General features: G+C 41.9%; 1 protein-coding gene across 5 annotated transcripts in view; it reads right to left on the reverse strand.

The window, feature by feature from the left end:
* aff4 (AF4/FMR2 family, member 4) overlaps positions 1-18,902 on the reverse strand; it is a 41,924-nt gene that overhangs the window by 11,138 nt on the left and 11,884 nt on the right. For 3 of the 5 annotated variants that reach the window (XM_021323412.2, XM_012876216.3, XM_012876214.3), the window contains exons 2-12: positions 12,401-12,530; positions 7,910-8,707; positions 7,566-7,604; positions 7,304-7,390; positions 7,053-7,080; positions 6,897-6,948; positions 6,638-6,712; positions 4,751-4,892; positions 2,768-3,416; positions 2,478-2,614; positions 290-375 (exon numbers count right to left, since the gene is read on the reverse strand). In XM_021323412.2, the coding sequence (XP_021179087.2) occupies positions 290-375; positions 2,478-2,614; positions 2,768-3,416; positions 4,751-4,892; positions 6,638-6,712; positions 6,897-6,948; positions 7,053-7,080; positions 7,304-7,390; positions 7,566-7,604; positions 7,910-8,707; positions 12,401-12,526 (2,219 nt within the window). In that variant the 5' untranslated portion in view covers positions 12,527-12,530. The remainder of the gene's footprint in view (positions 1-289; positions 376-2,477; positions 2,615-2,767; positions 3,417-4,750; positions 4,893-6,637; positions 6,713-6,896; positions 6,949-7,052; positions 7,081-7,303; positions 7,391-7,565; positions 7,605-7,909; positions 8,708-12,400; positions 12,531-18,902) is intronic. The other 2 variants (XM_021323413.2, XM_012876215.3) reach the window with 1 other exon arrangement.

Consider the following 18,902-nt stretch of genomic DNA (forward strand, 5'->3'; position numbering starts at 1 on the left):
TCGACTAACGTCAGCATTACAGGTAATTCACAGCTAGGGTCAGAGATCAGGCTATGGAGCAGAGGGTAACCAGTGCAACCTCTGGAGACTAAGTCGCAGTAAACGAGCTCAAACGTTATGACTTTCCTGTTTAAGCCGAAGGGTAAGGGGTTCATTGTAAGAGAAGTGAAAAAGCATGCGGAAAGCTTTGTTTTTTTTTTTTCCCATTACAAAATGAGGTTGTGCTGTTGTAGCAAAGGGGGCCAGAGTGGAGTGAATCATTATCAGGACAAAGAGGCAGAATACTCACTCTTTACTGCTGGTTTTATGAGGCGACTGAGTTTTATCGTCTGGCTTGAATCGCTTACTCTCTGGCTTTGCGCCTTCCTCGTCGGTCTGAAAAGAAGAAGAAGAGCTTTGAAGAACTCACAGGAATACTTTGATTCATTAATGGGGTGTATGATTTTAATTTTTTTAACGTAACAACCTACAAGCTTCTATTAAGTATCACTCAGTACACATTTTGCAACAGTGAAAGACAACCTCCCTGTTAAAACTTCATTTCTTCTGTTTCCACAGCATGTTTTAAACATAAAAAGCCCTGCGCACACCGACTCGCAGAGCTGTTGGACGACGAAGAGCCTCACCTTGGGCTTTCTGTGCTAAACAGAAGTGAAGCCAGTTTAAAAAGCTCTTTTTCTCAATCAAATCTGTTTGCATTGTCATGACTATTATTCTGTTAAATCTTTAATATAAGCACAAAAGTCATACGCTGGACAGAAAACACTGAACGGTGTCAATGAAAACAGGAACCACGATTGTTTTTTTGTTTTTCTAGCCTTGTACTGCCTCAGCAGAGTCTCCTTCTGAATATTGACGCCGTTAATGTAGATTTAAACCTCCTCCTTGTGGCGTGTGCTTACTGCGTGTCCTTTAACATGCAGCGCCTTCCTAAAGTAATCATCAGTCATTTAATTGTACAAGACAAACTTGTATTATACCGATCCATCACACCTGAGGTCATTTATTCCAAACCTTTATTTCGGTTAACGTCGATGATTGCAGCTCACCGATGAGCTGCATGGCGTTGGAAAGAACAGCGATTGGATAATACTGATAAACATTAAAAACTGGAGAGATGTGGAAACGTTTTTTCAGAAAGAACAGAGTGAAGGTCCGGTTGCCTCCGATTTAATTCAATTCAATTTTATTTATATAGCGCCAAATCTAAGATTTAGATTTAGTCTTAGATTTAAGCCCGTTTGTTGTTGCGACGACCCAGATAACTGAGAACTTGCACAGGCATCGATAAAAATTGTGACAATATCAATAATTTGTCCTCTTTTTGAACCTTAGGCTCTGGTAACCTGTGTCCGGCGTGGGCATGTGGTGCAGGGAGACTCCCTCCAACAGACTGAATATCACATGGGCATTAAAAAATGTAAACCCATAAACCCCGGGAATATATTAGATAATTACTGCAGTTCTTTGAGACGTTAACGTCACACACACTGTTGTGTTGGCAATATAGTCATGATGCATTGTGGAGCCCTCCTTTACAGCTGTTGGAAACTGCATTTTGTAACGAAAGGGGGAAAATGAAATAAGGCCAATACATTTTTAAATACATGAATGTTGGCTTACAGTAAAGTGTGTCCGTGGAAAGTTTTGGCACTCAATGCTGAACAGTGGCTCCTTATGAAAGAACCACTGAATAAACGCGGCACGGCACGGAGCTTTGCTGCCATGTTAGTGAGGTCTGAGTTGTTTAATGGCATTGACCTGTGTGGTTGGGTTGTTCCGCTTACTTGAGGATGATTAAGGGTGATTACTGTAGTGAGTGCCCCCTTTTCTACCAAACCTTCCTTCCACCTAACTTTCCATCTACAAAAACTCCTTGACAGAATGTGTTACAACATTTAATTTCCCTTTTGGATTGAATAAATGTAAATTTTTCTAATTTCAATTGAATTTCCAATTACATATGCTTGAATACTGCACTGATTATGTCAATCTATGTAACATTATGTTCTGTTTTAATTAAAAGAAGAAAGAAAAATATTTAACATCACTGTGTAATAACTGAAAATGACGAGTTTCACAGGAATTTAACTGAAATTTACTTTTTGATGATATTCCAGTTCGTTGAGATGGACCGGTAGGTGCATGTGAATGAGTTTATATATTAATATAGGCAACTAAATGCAAATGTGAAGATTTTAGTTTATGGTAATCATATATAAAAAATATTTACTAATAAAATAAATGTAACAAAAACAGCTGAGTCAGAACAAAATAAGATACTCAAAGAGTGGAGAAGGGGTAGGATATAAAAAAAAAGAAGCTTAAGCTTTCTTTTTGTCATTTTAAACGCTTTAGGGTGTTTGTAATGCTTTTTTTTTTTCTTCTTTTCCCTGTGTTTAAATAAATTATTGTTATAGGTTTAAAACCCTTTGAGGTTTCACGCAGAAATCTAATGACACATGAAAAGAACCTACCTTGTGTTTCCTCTTGGACTTGCTGGGCTTGCTAAAGTCCTTGCTGCTCTCTCTGTCCTGAGAGTCTTCCCTCTCCACTTTTATCTCTGCAGGCTCCTTGTAGGGCCGCCCCGGGATCCTCGACAGCAAGCTGAGATCTATGGGAAATAGGAAGGAAAGGGAGGGGGTTGGGGTTCATTTTGTCCAAAATAAAGGAAAAGCCTCGTTGCGAAAACATCCAAGGATGCCAAACTGAGGGGATTTTTTTTTTGTCAGGTTACTGGAAGACGTGTAAGCGGCAGCGAACTAACCGATCTTGACGAGCAAAACCTGCTGCTGAGGTTGCCTTGTGGGGTATCGCTCCTCGGGGTCACTGAGCGGCGACAACATGGGGGAGAAAACGCACACGGGGGTCCTGATGCTCTCCGTATACTTGGGAGTCTGCGACGAGGAGGGGATGCTGTCGTTTCCTTCCGAGTCTGAGGAGGAAGAATCTGTGGAGAGAATTTCCCGAGACTGAGGGGTCTTGGTGGGGGCCTTGGTCTTGCGCTTGTCTGTAGCGGTGGTGACGGAGGCGGACGAGGGCCTGGGAGAGGACTTGGGTTCTTTTTTGATGCTTGGTTTGCGTAAGCCCTTAGTGGCGGCGGTGGACCGGGGAGGAGGAATCTCTGGAGCCGGTTCGGTCTCCACTTTGAGACCTCCCTTGGGTTCCTCCACCACGGGAGGCTTCTCTGACTTCTTAGGCTGCTTTTTGCCCACTCGTATTCGGGGATTTGTGCCGCCTTCGCTCTGGGCGGGGGACTTCTGCCGGCCGCGGCCACCCTCCGCGCCCTTTTCCCTGCTGGGTGGCGGTGGTGCCGAGTCCTTTGAGCTGTAATCTCGGCCTTCTTTCTTGCATTTGGGCGGGACGTTCTTGAACCAGTTGTCCAGCTGCCACTTGTTGGTCACAGGCTGTTCGGGCTGCGGCGGACACAGCAGAAAGCAGAATTAGGAAAGGTACTTTAGGAGGTCGAATCTGATGTTAAAAAAAAAAAAAAATTACTCTAGACTAGAGAAAGACCAATCAATATTCACCATTCTAGAGGCGCACCTCAATAAATTAGAATATCATTAAAAAGTTGTCGCACACAGATGTTTTTATCCCACACCTTCTTTTGGTCGGCTTGTTTGGTCTGCTTGGATGAAGCAGTCCATTCAACCGCCAGCTTCTCTAGCTCTTAGGCACCAAGTGAAGGGTGTAACTTAGGGACGGGTTATTTTGTGATCAGGAAGAAAGGATTATTGTTTTCAACAGTGTGATTTATCGAGATCAACTAAACGTTGATGTCCGCCATCTTCAAACGCTGCCAGTATTCCCGGCTTTGTTGCTTTTGCTGCTTGAAGCCTTTTTAATAACGCGTACAATTTAGTTGTATTATTCGTGTTTGTGGGGCTCTGACTCTATGCGCCGATAGATGTATAACAAAAGAAGAAGAAATCTTTATTTGTCGTCGCAATTGTACATTCCAATTAAATTTGTCTAATGCATTTAACCCATCCCTCAGGGAGCAGCTATCTCAGCAACTGGGGGGGGGGGCAATGTGGGGTTAAGGGTCTTGCTCAGGAACCCACAGTCCCTGAATCATTCCCCTGAATTCTAAAAAAAAAAAAAAAAACTTTTCTCGTGTTTTTAATAGTTGGTATAAAAATATGCAGTTTCTATTGCTAAATCTTTTTGGCCCCATGCCTTCTGTCAAAGACCATCTGCACACTGCAAAAACGGAACTACAAATAAGTTAAATGTTCTTAAAATTAGTGTATTTGTCCTTCATTTGAGCAGGTAAACAATATGATTTGCCAGTGGAATAAGATTTTTACACTTAAAATAGGAACAATTCATCTCCATCATCTTATTTCAAGTGCAGAATGTCTAATTATCTTATTTTAGGGGTCAAAATACTCATTATATTGACAAATAATCTTATTTACCTGCTCAAATCAAGGATAAATACACTAACTTTAAGAACATTTTACTTCTTTTTAGATCTGTTTTTGCAGTGCAGGCCAATGTCAAGTCATGGTTTACAAAAGATTTGCCTTTTGTGACCTGAAATTAAAGTTTCCGTAGGTATAAGCCATAATCATTAAAACTAAAATATATCAGTGCGTAAACGCAAAGAGTTTCACTTTGTGAGATAAAGCAACGTTTGACGATACTGTAATTTATTGAGACACCTCAAAGTGTGTTTTTTTTTTTTTGCAGCTATGTGATTGCAGCACCACGGTTTAGAACAATGTGAGAATTCAGTAAATACTTCAGGAGAGGCGGTCCGTGGGCGCTCGTTGGCCTCGCTGTCCGTTGAGCTGCTCTCGGTCTCGCTGTCGGAACCGGAGCTGGTCTCTGAGCCGCTGTGGCTGGTTGAGTCGTCCTTGGGTGGCTCAGCTTCATCCATATTGCTGTTGATGGGCAAATACAGTCTGGGGTTAAAAAACCCTCACAGGTAACAGATATTTGTACTTCTCAGACTCTTTTGGAAGAGACAACGTAATTACATTTAAAACTACTAGACGTTTACGTTTAATTTTAGATCAGAAACAATTGCTATATTAAAGCGACATGGACAGACTAAACAGATTATGTACAGCAACAGATTAAAGGTAAATAAGTTTAGAAAAAAGAAGATTCTTATAAACATTCTATAAAAAACCCAAAACTGAACGGTTTATTGTGATTAGGCTTGTTGATAGTATCACGGTATACAAAGATTTTTTTATTTATGGTGTTATGATGCAGTGCATAACTGGTCAGTTGGTGAATAAGTTGGCTATAACAATTTCCGTTGCTTACAACCTCAAAAAGACAAAGAAGGCTTTTTAGAAAATATGAATCAGAAAAAAATTTGATTTTTATGAGTTGAAAAGTAAAGAATCTTTTTAATACATTTTATAATGTTAATATTTTGGAAAACATTAATCTCATTTTGCGCTTGGAAATCTGTCGCTTTTTGTTACAGGTGTTTATTCATCATATAGGATTATTGCTAACATATATATCAACAGAATAATAAATAAATAGCTTTAGATTATTATAAATATAATAGCAATATTTAAACAGGGGGAGTAATGATCGCTTTTCAGTTTCAAACAAAAGCAATTAAATCATATTAAACTTGTGTTTTAATATTACTCAATACAGGAAACCAGCGTGAACTGTGTTTAATTTCAACGCTCAGACTGCAAAATAAATATGATGGTGGCGATGATGGTGGAATTTCTTCAATACGTCATTCTAAAAAAGACCAACATGGCAGCTTGTACAGACTATTTAATAATTTCCAGTGTCCCACGATAAATATACCACAATAATCAGCTCTCATTAAAATGTGACGCGTTAAGATAAAACCTCAAAGATCAATCAGAACCTGATGGACTCAAACACTTAACCTGACTCTAGCAAGATGGATGTCGCTCCGTACGTCCATCTGGACTCGCTGCCATTGGGAGGAATTTCAATACCACATAAAACGGACGAGCCAATCAGGATCTCCGGGTGGGATTTTCGTGGATGTGACGTATCAGAGAAGCGATAACAATGGCAGCTTGCAGCTAGGAAGCAAGCCCGTTTTGGATGACCTGTCCCCGGCGATGTCCCAGATTTCAGCGCATCATGATGGAATAAAAAAAGTTTAACGCAGCTAAAGGTATGTACCCGGTCCTGCCGCTGTCCCGGCAAAAACAAACCAACCCCCTGACAGGGACTGTGTGCCCGCTTAGCAAAATCAGAGACGTCCCTGGTTTTCATTAGAGAAATCCGGTCACCCAGCAACATCGATACTGCTATTTCATCATTGTTGTCCAAGCTACTAGATATTAATTCTTTAAGAGAACGGCTTTGAAGGCTTTTGTTAGTGGAAATGATGGTTTCGGTTTCAATGTGAGTGGTTGAAGTAGGACGTCAGTAAAGACGACGGACAAGTGGTTTATCCAATCAAATGCAAGGATTTTTGTTAAGACCCCTCCTTCTGAAATACATCTCCAATGGAGCGATCCCACATGGACGTGTGGAGCTCTGTGGAACGAAATCCGTCTGGCGAGAGTCAGGTTATCAAACACTGACGTTGTATGACAAACCAACCAAAATAAAAAAAATAAAAATAAAAAAACATCCAGTTAAATGTTTTTTTTTAGGCTGTGAACTTTACCGTGGGGCGTTCTTGGATTCTTGTTCTCCATCGCTGTCCTCGCTGCTGCTTACTATCAAGTCTTCCTCCAGCCTACTGAGCAAACAAAATTTCAACATGACAAAGGCTTTAGGTGTTATTATTAAAGCTCACTTCAGGTTTTTATTAAGTCCAAGATAATACTTGCAATGCGTGTGGTTATTCACACGTCATTGTAAATCAATGAAGGAAATAACCAACATGTACTGACAAGCCAGAGTAACGGCTATAAAGCACTTACGTGGATTCTTTAGACTGGTGGCTGCTGGAGCTCTTTGATGAACTGCCTCGCTCTAAGACAAGGAGAATTAGAGTGAAAACGAACGGAAACACAAAACATCTACGCACATAATCGGCAATACAAAGTGCAAATGTGGGTTTGAACTGTAAAACTTACTATGTCCGCCTGGAAAATGGTGTGCATCCTAAAGTAAATAAAGAAAAAAATCGTTTTGTTTTCTTTTGCTTTAAAGTTTGGCTGAAGATAATAGTTAAATGATTAATAATAATAATAATAATGATAAACATCATTTTGCAAAATATGGTTTGGTTGTTTCCTTCTTGTAAAAAGGGAAAAAAAGCATGACCGCCTTCATGGAACAATCAGAGAATCATTTAAAGGAGTTCAACTCCCGGCACAACGCTGACCTTGGTGGGGAATGGAAACTTGGAGGGCTCCGTTTTGCAGGGAGTGTGGATGGCTGTAAGAGGAGGAGGCCACGACTTAGTCATTTCCTGAAAGAAAGAAAAAAGAAAGGTTCAGAAGAAAACACAAACGGGGAGAAAAGCCTGAGATTAGGACCGCGGATAGTGCCGAATTATTTCACTCAGTTGACATTTTCTTCCCCCCCCGCATACTGAAGAGCTGACTGATGAACTATTTAAAAGAAAAGTACAACTTTTTACATACCTTCAGGATTTCGTCAACACAGTTGGCGTCACCGGACCCCTGTTGAGAGAATCATCAATGTCGTGATTAGCTGATGTTTTCAGAAGCGTGAGCTCAGCGCAACAGGTGAAGAGGCTCATTTAGAGCACCGTGACTCATACTATAGACATTTTGAGAGACTTCGTAGTTCATTCAGACCCAGGGTCCGACACTGACTTCACAAAGAATATAATGTTTTTTTAAAACCCTGCTAGAACAGTCCTAAGAACGCTGAAACGCGCTCCGTTTGCTCTCTTTACAGAAGAGGTCCTTTTCTAATGCAAACACAGCCACTGAGACTGAAGTGGTGGAGAGGAGGGTCTTACCTCGACAGGCTGTGAGGGGATCTTGAGTTTTGTTAGCGAAGCTTTGCCGATGGACTTCACCTCTCCCATGGTGCTGCTGTGCGACTGCCCGCCGTAGCTTTCAGCTTGTGAGCTCTTGGGTTCGGCCGTTTCCTGGCCGTCCATAGGCCGCACATAAGCTGTGGGCTTTTGCAGCATTGAGCTGGGCTTGGAGACGAGAGACGGGGGGAAGGCTTGACTCGAGTGCTGTCCACTGGGGAAAGACGTGTGTACCCGCGAGGGGGAGTCCCAGTTGGCCTCTCTGTCTCTGGGTGACTTGTTGCGGTACTTGGGGTGATGCTGCTCCGCGGACAAGGAGCTCCGCGAGTGGCCGCCGGAGGAACTCAGCGACCCCTTCGCTGGACTTGAAGTGTGCGACTTTGAGTGCTCCGAGCCGCCGCCGCCGCCGCCGTGCTTACTGGATTTCTTTTCCCGCACTTCCCCTCTTTGGCTACTGCTGCTGCTACTGCTGCCGCTGTTCCTCTGGCTACTGTGTCCGCCTGCCAGTCCAGAACGTTTCTGCGACTGAGACGAGGGTCCGCCCGCTGCCGTGCCTACAGGAGTCCACTTACTGCTCTGGCTGCCGCCGCCGCCGCCGCTACCGACGCCTCGCTGGTCCCCGCCAAACAGAGGCTGGCCGGACTTCTCCTCGGAGGAAGACGAGCTGTTCGAAGGTTTACCCGGAAGCTTTGGAAGAGTATCACCGATCGGCTCTTTCATCTCGTCGTAATTGCCCAACATGCTCTGAATACGGTTGGACAGTAGATCTGCCTTGCTGACCTGAAGAAAGAAGCAGACGACGGAGAATAAGCAAACGTAAGATATAAAAAGTTCCAAACAGGAAGTAAAAACTGAAGGGAACAATTTTTTTTGGGGGGGGAAAAAAAAATACATTTCTGCAATTTTAGTTTTTTGGGATCACTTTGTGCATCTCTAACAGCATCTCTGTGTTTTTCCAGTGATCTCCGCTGGTGACCGTAATCAGACGATTTTAGGCCTGATCAGCCCCGACCGTTCCCTGAAACACAAAAATCCCACCCTTTTGGTAGAAGTAAAGGCACCGCTTTAAAGCCCCACCAGCTGCTCGCACCAACAGCAACACTCTAGCATAGAAATCTTTATTGCAGGAATTAGACTCAAATCTAACAGGTCTCAGTGAGGCCTTAGGAAGCAGAGAAGGCTTTTTAAGGGAAACTGCATTTTACTTATATATATATATTGAAACCTGGCTTTGTTCATGCAGGCTGGAATATAGGTTCTGGTCCTGTTTTATCCTCTGGAGCGTTTCAACCTTTTATTTAGATTAGAAATAATCAGATTAGAAAATGTTTGCAGCCTTTAGAAAATCTCAGAACTAAGGTGTGGATTTAAATAATTTACAGTTACGGTCGTTAATATAAGGCCAGTGCCTCTTCCCTGTGTATTTTTAAATGAGAGCACAAGAGAGTTGGTTTTTATTTGTTCAAGTTCTTGTATTGTCTTCTTGTATTAGTGTTTGAATGCTTACATATGATAATCTGTTAAGCACTTTGGTCAGTTGTGTCATTTTTAAAAAGGAACTTATAAATGATGCCGGCTTGGCATAAGATGCTAAAGACTGTTTAAAACAACTGCCTCACAATCTAAGCAAAAATGGCAGTTTTAACAGCGGTGCTTCCTTGATTCGCAGTGTGACGTTGACTCTGGTCCTAATGGAAAAAATGTATGATCTCTGAAGGCAGAGAGGCTAAAAAATATTTTCAATAATGGGCTTATATCTTTTTCTAGAGAGAGAATTTTGGAGAAAATGGGCTTTACTGACTATGGACAACAGAAATAAATCTGGCCACAAAAATGCTACTTTATGCATGACTAAACTTCCCCAAAATGATAACAGAAATTCTCACCACCAACAAACAAGAAAAACCAACCGTTATTTCCCTAGTTTTGGATTAAGAAAACAGGAAAAAAAAAAAAGCCTCATCGGCCCACAGCTCTGGACAGAGATAAGAGTCAGCCCGCAGCCTGGGCACAGAGGTTAATCGATCACTCTGACGGCCGCAGGTTCCAGTTGATTTGTTTGCAGCCTGTGCAAAGTCTCCAGTTTCACATGCAGTCTCACACCTCTGTTTTGTTTGACAGATTCGCTCTGAGGGTGAGGAAACACAAGCCGTTATCTGCAGCAGGAAATGTTACTGGCTTGGTCATAACGTGCACTCCCCCACCTCCTGCTAGCATGTGGCCTGGGTCTCATTAGCGCAGCTGAGGGGGGGGGGGGGGGGGGGGAGTAAAGCCTATTCTTCTCCTAGTTTGCTGGTTTCAGTTGCTGGTGTGTACAGAATTGACAGACGTCAAGGCATGACTGGAACACCTTTCATTGTGTTCGCAGAGTACATTGGGCTGTGCAGCGATATCAATGTTGTGTGAGCATATTAAACAATGGGTCCACTGTGTAAAACTGATTGTGTTGCACTTGTGTAACAAACCAAAACCTTTCAGAGGTCATCGTGGAGGCAAAAACTTTCTGATACAAAGTAGTTTCTTTTAACTGCACCAAAACAAATGAATACATCACACAAAAACCTGTTTAAAGCCTAAAAATCAACACAATGTTTTAATATGACCCCATAAAAAAAGTCATTGTCCGGTCTTATCAGATATCAAGCATCCCACTGGCTTGTTTCCAGAATTTATTAAACCTAATATCTTCTAATATTTATCCACGTGCGTCTTCTTTTTTTGGTTAAAGGAGCGTAGCGTTAAGTTCCTGGACATCTGCCCCCTCTGGCGACAAGTTGAAATGACAGCAGTGTTGTGCACGTGAATGGGTGGAAGAGGAAAAGCATCTGCCTCTGTGACTGCACAGGTACTTTGTTTAGAGCCGTGATGTCTTCTGAGGTTAGAAAGTTATAAATATTGAGGTTAACCCGTGTTCTCTCGCTAAAGCGTCGATTACGGTGGAGACTCAAACTAGCCGAGTGAACGAGAGCGCGCAGAGCGTCACACCCGCGCCCAGAGGATTCTGCCAAATCATTTTCTCATGAACTCACTAATCCTACGGTTAATAGAGGGAAACTCATTTTAAACGTCGAGCAATGGTAAGGGCATGTATGGAAAATAAAATAAATACCATTTACCTTCAAAGAAAAGACGGTCTTTAAATGGAAATGTGAAGACCCGACGTGCATTCTGTCCATTTTAGGACATCCTCTTGCTAGATCGACACACGACTCGGTTAAAATAGTCTGATTTGATTCGCTTCAGTCATCTGTTTTCAATTAGAATAAAATGCACAACATGCAGCAGCGTTTAAAGAAAGTTAACTGCTCCTCACTCTGCGCAAATCAGCAAGCATATAAACTCTGCACCATAAAAAACGTTCCGGCTGCACTGGTCTAGATCTGGGAGGCCACAGCTGCAGCTGTGTGTGTGTGTGTGTGTGTGTGTGTGTGTGTGTGTGTGTGTGTGTGTGCACACGGGCTTTAAAGCATAACGCCGTAGACTTCCACTTGGTGAAGCATGACAGTCAGAAAGTCGAACTAAATCTTACATAAGGCTCACACAAGCAGCTGGCAAGACGTACAAAGGTCAGAAATTTGATGGACTTGAAGGGCAATGGTTTTTTCCTCCCCAAACAACTTCAAATTTTCAGGTTTTTGCAAAATATTGAGGAAGTCTGCAGGTTAAAACTGTCTTTCCCTTGGGGAAAAAAAAAAAAAGAAAAAAAAAGGTCAACGTTAAGGATTCTTCTGTATTTGTCAGCTTTCATCTTTCACTTTGTTGTGGTGCAAAACAAACACGCACACACACCTCTGGTGGCTTTCCTGCTCCCGACCTGTCAGGACACATTCCTCGCTGCCTCTTTGATGGCGAGCCCAAGCCAAGAGAGAGGAGCCACTTACATCTGCTCAAATCTGGTTAGTGGCAAAGATCTGAACCAGTTCAGAGAACTTTAATCCTCTTTACAATTTTACCCCGCTGACAGGAGCTGGCTGGCCTACATTTTGGGCATGCAGGTATAAGCGGAAGACGCGGGAGGAAGTGCGACAGAGACGCTTTTGTTTACCAAAAACAGCTGATTGACTAGAGATATCAGCAGACTCTTTCGGATTTTCGGGTTTGGAAGTTGATTCGGAAACATTTAAAAACCACCAAAGTTAAGGCATCTAATGTTTGTCTAGCACATCATTATGGTAACGCACACTTAAATTGTGATTCTGTGGATTAAAAACAAGGTGAAGTATCACTTTCAGACATGTGGCAACACAACAAAGCATCTTAGGTTCTTCTGGCTCATCGGGCAGACTGTGAAGGAGAACATGACGCAAGATATTAAAGTGAAAACAAAAACAGCAACAGCGCAAAAGCTCCTGATGATGCAGTTTTCACTTCCGGTCTATGTAGGAAATATCTCCGAACTGATAAATTACATGCCAGCTGTATTAGAAAAAAAACAAAAAAACAACCACGATGAAGAGCCAGAAACACTCATACCACTTTGTAGGGTTCAGGAAAGAGAGGGGAATTCGCTGGAAAGGCCTCTCCTCCTCCCTGTTGGATTTCTTGATTTCTCCTTTCTCTTTCTTTCATTCGGAGCACATTCCGGTCCTCACGGTTCATGTTGCTGTCAACACAAAAAACAGAGCAGCGAGTCAACAGAATGCAGAAAAAAAAGAAGAAAAAAAAAACACGGCGCACCAGATAACATAATCTCAAACAATGTTAGGTCGCAGAGGAAGCGGCAGTATGCAGATTATTTCCCCCTTAAACAGATTTTATAAAAACACCGGCAACATTTTCCAACTGCCATCCTATTCATGCCCGGTTTTATGACTGCAGGAAGTGATATTTCACTTTTTTTTTTTTTTTTAAACTGCTAAAGACTTAAAGAGAATGACCAGAGGAGAAAGTAGCCTCTAATAAGCTTAGGCTCGTCTACACACAATTCAGTTTCCGACCAAATAATCCTCTCGTGCAGATGGCCAGTGTCCTTTTTGCGCCACGGCCAAAAGAACCGATGGAATATCGCAAGACGCACGTCTAATCTTCTCAAAAATACCCATCAAGAATATTTTTCTTTACATCGGTCTTATTTTTTGCACTTCATCACAACAAGTATAAAATCCCACAGTCGTCGTATAGACAAAACAGACGAAAAAGTGCAACACACAGTTCAGCTAGTTCTAAATAAAACTAGAGCTGTTTTAAAAGACTTGTTTACTTCTTGTTTTCCCGTAGAAAATTATCACTCACCCAGACACAGAAGCAAAAAGCCATCCATGATTCTTAAAGCGTGGCACACGTCCTTACTTTGGCTGCTTCTGGTGACAGCTTTTGTTCTTTGACAAAACTATTTGCATGGTAAATATAAACAAACCGATGTGAAGCCTCTGAGCACCAAGAGCCAAAAAGGTGTGTCCAACGCTCATTGACCTTTGCTCCATCAGAGACATCTTAAATCTGAAGTGCAGTGAAGACAATTTTAAAAACTCCTAGTAGCAACTGAACGGGACAACAGTGAAGCAGAACAAGCGCTGCTGGCAACTTGGGTTTCTTTTACCCTTGAAATTGGCTCTGGGAAGGAAATTAAACAGTTCACGTGTATTTTAGTTAATAATAATAATAATAATAATAATAATAATAATAATAATAATAATAATAATAAGTAGGATTTTCTATTATTCTCATGAGCCAGGCTAGCTAATGGCAATCTTGTCTTTGTACTTTTAAAAACATGAAAGCTTTAATAAGATAAAAACCACCTAAAGTGTCAAACTGCTTTGTTTTTACCAGAGTTTTGACATGTAATGCAGCCCAGGGTTTCCCCCACTGTATTATAACCCTGGCTGGCTGCCACGGTTGGACTCCGGCCTGCGGTCCTTTTGCCGCATGTCTTCCACACATTCGTCTTCCAAAGAGCCAAAATCCTGTTGCCCTGCTGTTATAAAATGTCCGTCGGAGCTGTAATACTTGGAAAACCTATAATTTCCTGTAGTGGCTTTTTGTTACACAAAGCTTGAGAATCAATGGTTTAAAGGGGACATATCAGGCTTTTCAGTTCTGACTATTTACATTAAAATCATTCAGTTGCGCATATATGATGGAACTGCGATGATTTGGTCTGAATTCCTTGCCCGATGTTCCCCCTCTTTTGCCCCTGTTCTGAGGTGGGTCTGAGAGCAACTCGTTTTGGTGCCGTCTCTTTAAATCAAAGGGAGGCACTTCACACCCCACCCCCTCCAGGTCGCCGTGGCTACATCCGCATACCCTTAATAATAGCTCCTAGCTCCTGTTCCTTGATCTTTCACAGGGTCAATAGCAAGAATTCTATCGTGGGGAGGAAAGGAGCTTCGGACTCCTGTGCCGAATTCGGACACTCTTTACCTCCGACGTCATGACGTGACAGAAACGCCCATGGATGATGGGCACATGGATGATGCGAGTCACATCATCCATGTGCCCATCATCCATGGGCCTTGCACCCTTGCGGGTGCAAGGCCTGCAGCCTTGCACCCCTGCAGCAGTCGCTCTGTTCTCCCCGGACATTTCCGTTGATATTCGTGAGGGGGCTGTGCTGATACATTATGTCACGTAAACGATTGTGGGATAGCTTAAGGCTTCTTGGCGCCAGTAAGGGACGCCGCAGGGTTCCTAGGAAAAGCTAGCCATGACAGGGAGCATACGGGCTAGTTTTTCTACCTGCTTCCTTCCTGACTGAACTATTCGGACAGCATTTATTACGGTGAGCGCTAGAGATGCACCGATCCGATACGCGGATGGATATCGGCTCAGATATCGACTATTTATCTGGATCGGATATCAGATGATTGATACCGATCCAGCTTTCCGATCCAGTCGTGTGTGAAAATGTGCTATTTTTATTTATTAGTTGTTTTTTATCAGTTATTTGTTATTTATTTCTTATATTGTGTGTAAATTGTGGGACAGATTTTTTTTAAAACATATGCCCGGATTAATGGCACTTTTTTAAATTTCGTTGTTCTTGTGACAATGACAATAAAGTTTTCATTCATTCATTCAGTCATTTCTTATTTTTAGTTATATCATACACAGCAATACAGTTACACCGATCTAGTCACTTCTATTCTATGTTTGCAACGGCGGTTACGCAGCAGCTAGCAATGAGCAAATACAGAGCAACACGGAGAAAGTGCCGGACCGAGCCAAGTCGACTATTTGGAAACATTTCAAACTTGATACACCAACAAGTCCGACTGAAACATGCAGCATCTGCAAGGGGGTGATAAGGTTGGTAGATTCAACACCACAGACTTAAATAAGCACCTTCTAAAGCACCAAGCTAACCAACATGCAGAGCTTTCTTTAGCGATGTTTATTTCAAGCCTGACAACTTCACTCACAAGGCAAGGCAAGGTATATAGTTTATTCATTCAACAGTAGTATCGGATCGGTATCAGCCGATACGCTTAGCCCAGGTATCGGTATCGGATTGGATCAGAAAAAACTGGATCGGTGCATCTCTAGTGAGCGCTGACGCACTTCCACTTAGGCTAAAGAGTCCTTACTCTACAAAGATATTCGGTGTTCCACTCCAGCCTTGTCAGCCATTTTTGGAGTATGCTGAGGGACGGTATGATGAACAACCAATGACTTATCCATATGTACCTTCAGCCTGGAATACAAAATCATAATAGAACATAATAGACAGCCAAGAAAACTGAATGGCTTGAAAAATATGACCCGAAAAGAACATAAATATATGTACTCAGCTCCTGGAGAGACTACATTTATATTTTCTGCATTCCTAGAGACTCCAAGTACACAACAAAACGTATTTTAAGAGCTAGAAAGGTGGATTTTGCATGGATATGTTCCCTTTAAATGAACATACACCCATAATGCACCGCAAAAACATTTGCGCAAGTTTTAAAGCATGACACTGCAAGCAGCAGTTTGTATTTACATGTGTGAAAACTTCACACCTCATACTATGATCAATACGATTAAAACCCAGACATTTAGACAAACCATCAGCGTTTCATAAAAAAAAAAAAAAAAAGCCAACCTGACACGAGTCTTTTCTCTCGTGTGCACAACAAGACAACAGCCACAGAGGTTTGAAAATAGGAACAAACTCATTTCAGTTTGGCTTTTTGCCCACCCGTCTAGAATGAGAGCTTCTCAATCTGTCAGCGAAAACAAAAAGTTTAAACCTGTTGACAAAGTGTGACTGTACAACAACCGCCCAGCCTTCTTCTAGATCCCTAAACGCACCACATCCAGGCGCCTTCAATCCTTACAAAGATGAGAGAAGAGATTCCAGCAGGGGAAGTGTAAATCTGAAACCACGAGTTTCCTGTAAGAAACAAGCTTTATGTGAAATGTATCCTCAATAATGCCAAATCCAACGGAGTGAGAAGCGGGATTACGCAAAGGCAACCTGGAGGTTCTGATGAGCCGACTGTCAAACATGGCCGTGAGTCTGGAATGGACGGTTTTAAAAACAAACTTCTGCTTTGCGTCGTCAGCCGCTCCCAAACGCAAATCCATACTCAACGCAAAGTTGGATTTACTCACGGATGAGAATTATTCAAGGAGCGCAAGGTCACCGAACTCTTACACTGCAAAAACGGAACTTAAAATAAGTAAAATGTTCTTCAAAATGAGTGTATTTGTCCTTGATTTGAGCTGGTAAGTAAGATGATTTGCCAATGGAATAAGATTTATGCACTTAAAATAGGAACAACTCATCTCCATCATCTTATTTCAAGTGCAGGGTGTCTAATTATCTTATTTTAGAGGTCAAAATACTCATTCCATTGGCAAATAATCTTATTCACCTGCTCAAATCAAGGACAAATACACTAACTTTATGAACATTTTACTTATTTTAAGATCCATTTTTGCAGTGTAAGTATCTAAATAGAGCACGGGTATATCAGGAAAGACGGAAAGCGAGCATCGTCTGTGGACTTCACCTAATTTACAGCAGAGCCATGACTTTGGACAACACACACATAAAAAAAAAAGAAGCAACACAACAGTTTTCGTGATGACAAACTCGCTACAACTGACCCGACCGCTGATTACCACCCTTCAGGCACTGAGTGTCTACAACAGCTAACTGTGCGGATGATTTACTAAAGCCACATTCAAGTAAACTCTGCTTAATGATAGTTATTTGGTCCCCTTTACCTCACAGCTGACAAGAATAAAAGCTTTCATTTGAGGCTCTTTCAAGCTATAAATGTTGCTTGTGGTTAAAAAAAAAGAAAAAAAAAACAATAAGGCACTGAGAGAAATAATGCTCCATACATTGTGACTGCTCAGGAAGAAACTGACACTACGCTATGGTGTCTTTAAGGGCTAGGCAACGGACATGTAAACAAACCCGCTGATGTTAAGCTGGGAGTGGGTTACTGCTTGTGTCAACGACCCCCAACGTGAATCAAAGCGACAGGATCTTTTTGGTAAACACGTCTCATGTCCGCTCAGACCACGGTTTGACCCGGGCTGCTGATGTTTACTAGCAGACTGTCGCGCTGTGGTACACCTCTAGAGGAAATCGTCACACGCAAGGCTCAACTGACTGTTGCTGGTTTCAACAAGCTGAAGCAGAAAGGCGGAGAAGCGCGTGAAGCAGCAGTCGGCCTTCGTTTTTTAACCTTTCCCAAAAACAAAATTAAAAGTGAAAAACAAGAGAAGCCAGCAGTGGAGGAAAAAAACAAAACAGACGTCCGAATGCAACTTGGACTGAACAACCAGCTGAAGAAAAAAAAAAGTAGCAAAGCGTAGATTATTGGACAGATCAAAGGTCTGTCAAGCATGTGGACTGCGGCCAAAACAAGCAGAGGACTCAATATTATGTACCTTTGTAGATTTAGCTGTTACATGCCCAACGTTTTGGTGTATAAAAATGGAGCCATCTGCCTCGGGACATTTTGTACAGACTCCGCGTCCAGTCGTAAAAACCAAGAGTCCGTACCCTCTTTGATGGATTCAACAGCTGATAAAAAAGGTAATTTTCCGTCCATCATATTTTTATGACTCCAGTTAATGTAATCTTCCAGCAGGCGGGTGCTCAGACCTATTCTAGTTAGATCTGGGGGTCCTAATCTGTCAAATTAATAAAAGTCAACTGACCCAAATGGGAATCTGAACCCAGATAACTGTGTGAAGGATTTCCAAATAAAATGGCTTAAAGCTACAAAATGGCAATGGCTTCATTTCAATTTACTCCTCCACTAGCTCACATACCGTCCCATGGTACCAAAAGCATGACGAATCAGCTCATTCGTCATTGTTTCATTAAATACGTAAATAACTCGTCACGACAATACTGTACAATACCATCTAACTAATACAGCCTTACCTGAATTATCCGAAAACCACTAAAATATTCTCTACTCCCATTTCTGATCCCAATTGCCAATTGGATCTTAGAAAATATGCAAGATTATGTACCCGGCTCAAAAATTAATAAAGGTAAGACCTGCTGTTGGTAAATATAACTTATGGAGGTTGTATATCAAAACCTATAGTAGAACATAGAAAACAACTTTAATTAATTGTGAAACGGGGTGCAAGATGCCAGGTACAAACTGATGCACGGTGTTAAACCGTTTTAAGCCGTTAAGTCCGGGTCCTAAACGGCCAAAACTTCAAGAAGGCATGAAAAGACAAAAAAGAGGTGAATGGCAGTACGAGTTGACCCCGAGACCAACAGAGCTCCTTTCCTACATCCGTATGCTATTCTGAGATGATGGAAACATTAATATATATATATATAAAAAAAGAATAATCCCATAACCACTTGCAAGATAAGAAGTTGGCGTTGTTGCTAGATTTAAAAGGCCGGAGCAAAACAATTCTTGTGGGCGAAAGGTCACATCTTCTGCGTTTGTGTACACTAACGCGATTTACAACAACGTTCAACCTACTGTACACAAAATCCCAATAGCCAAATGACCACCGTGTACAAAAGCAACTATGGGCGAGGATCACTTAGCTTAAC

The sequence above is a fragment of the Fundulus heteroclitus genome, chromosome 11, assembly GCF_011125445.2.
Source record: "Fundulus heteroclitus isolate FHET01 chromosome 11, MU-UCD_Fhet_4.1, whole genome shotgun sequence".
Classification (NCBI taxonomy): Eukaryota; Metazoa; Chordata; class Actinopteri; order Cyprinodontiformes; family Fundulidae; genus Fundulus; species Fundulus heteroclitus.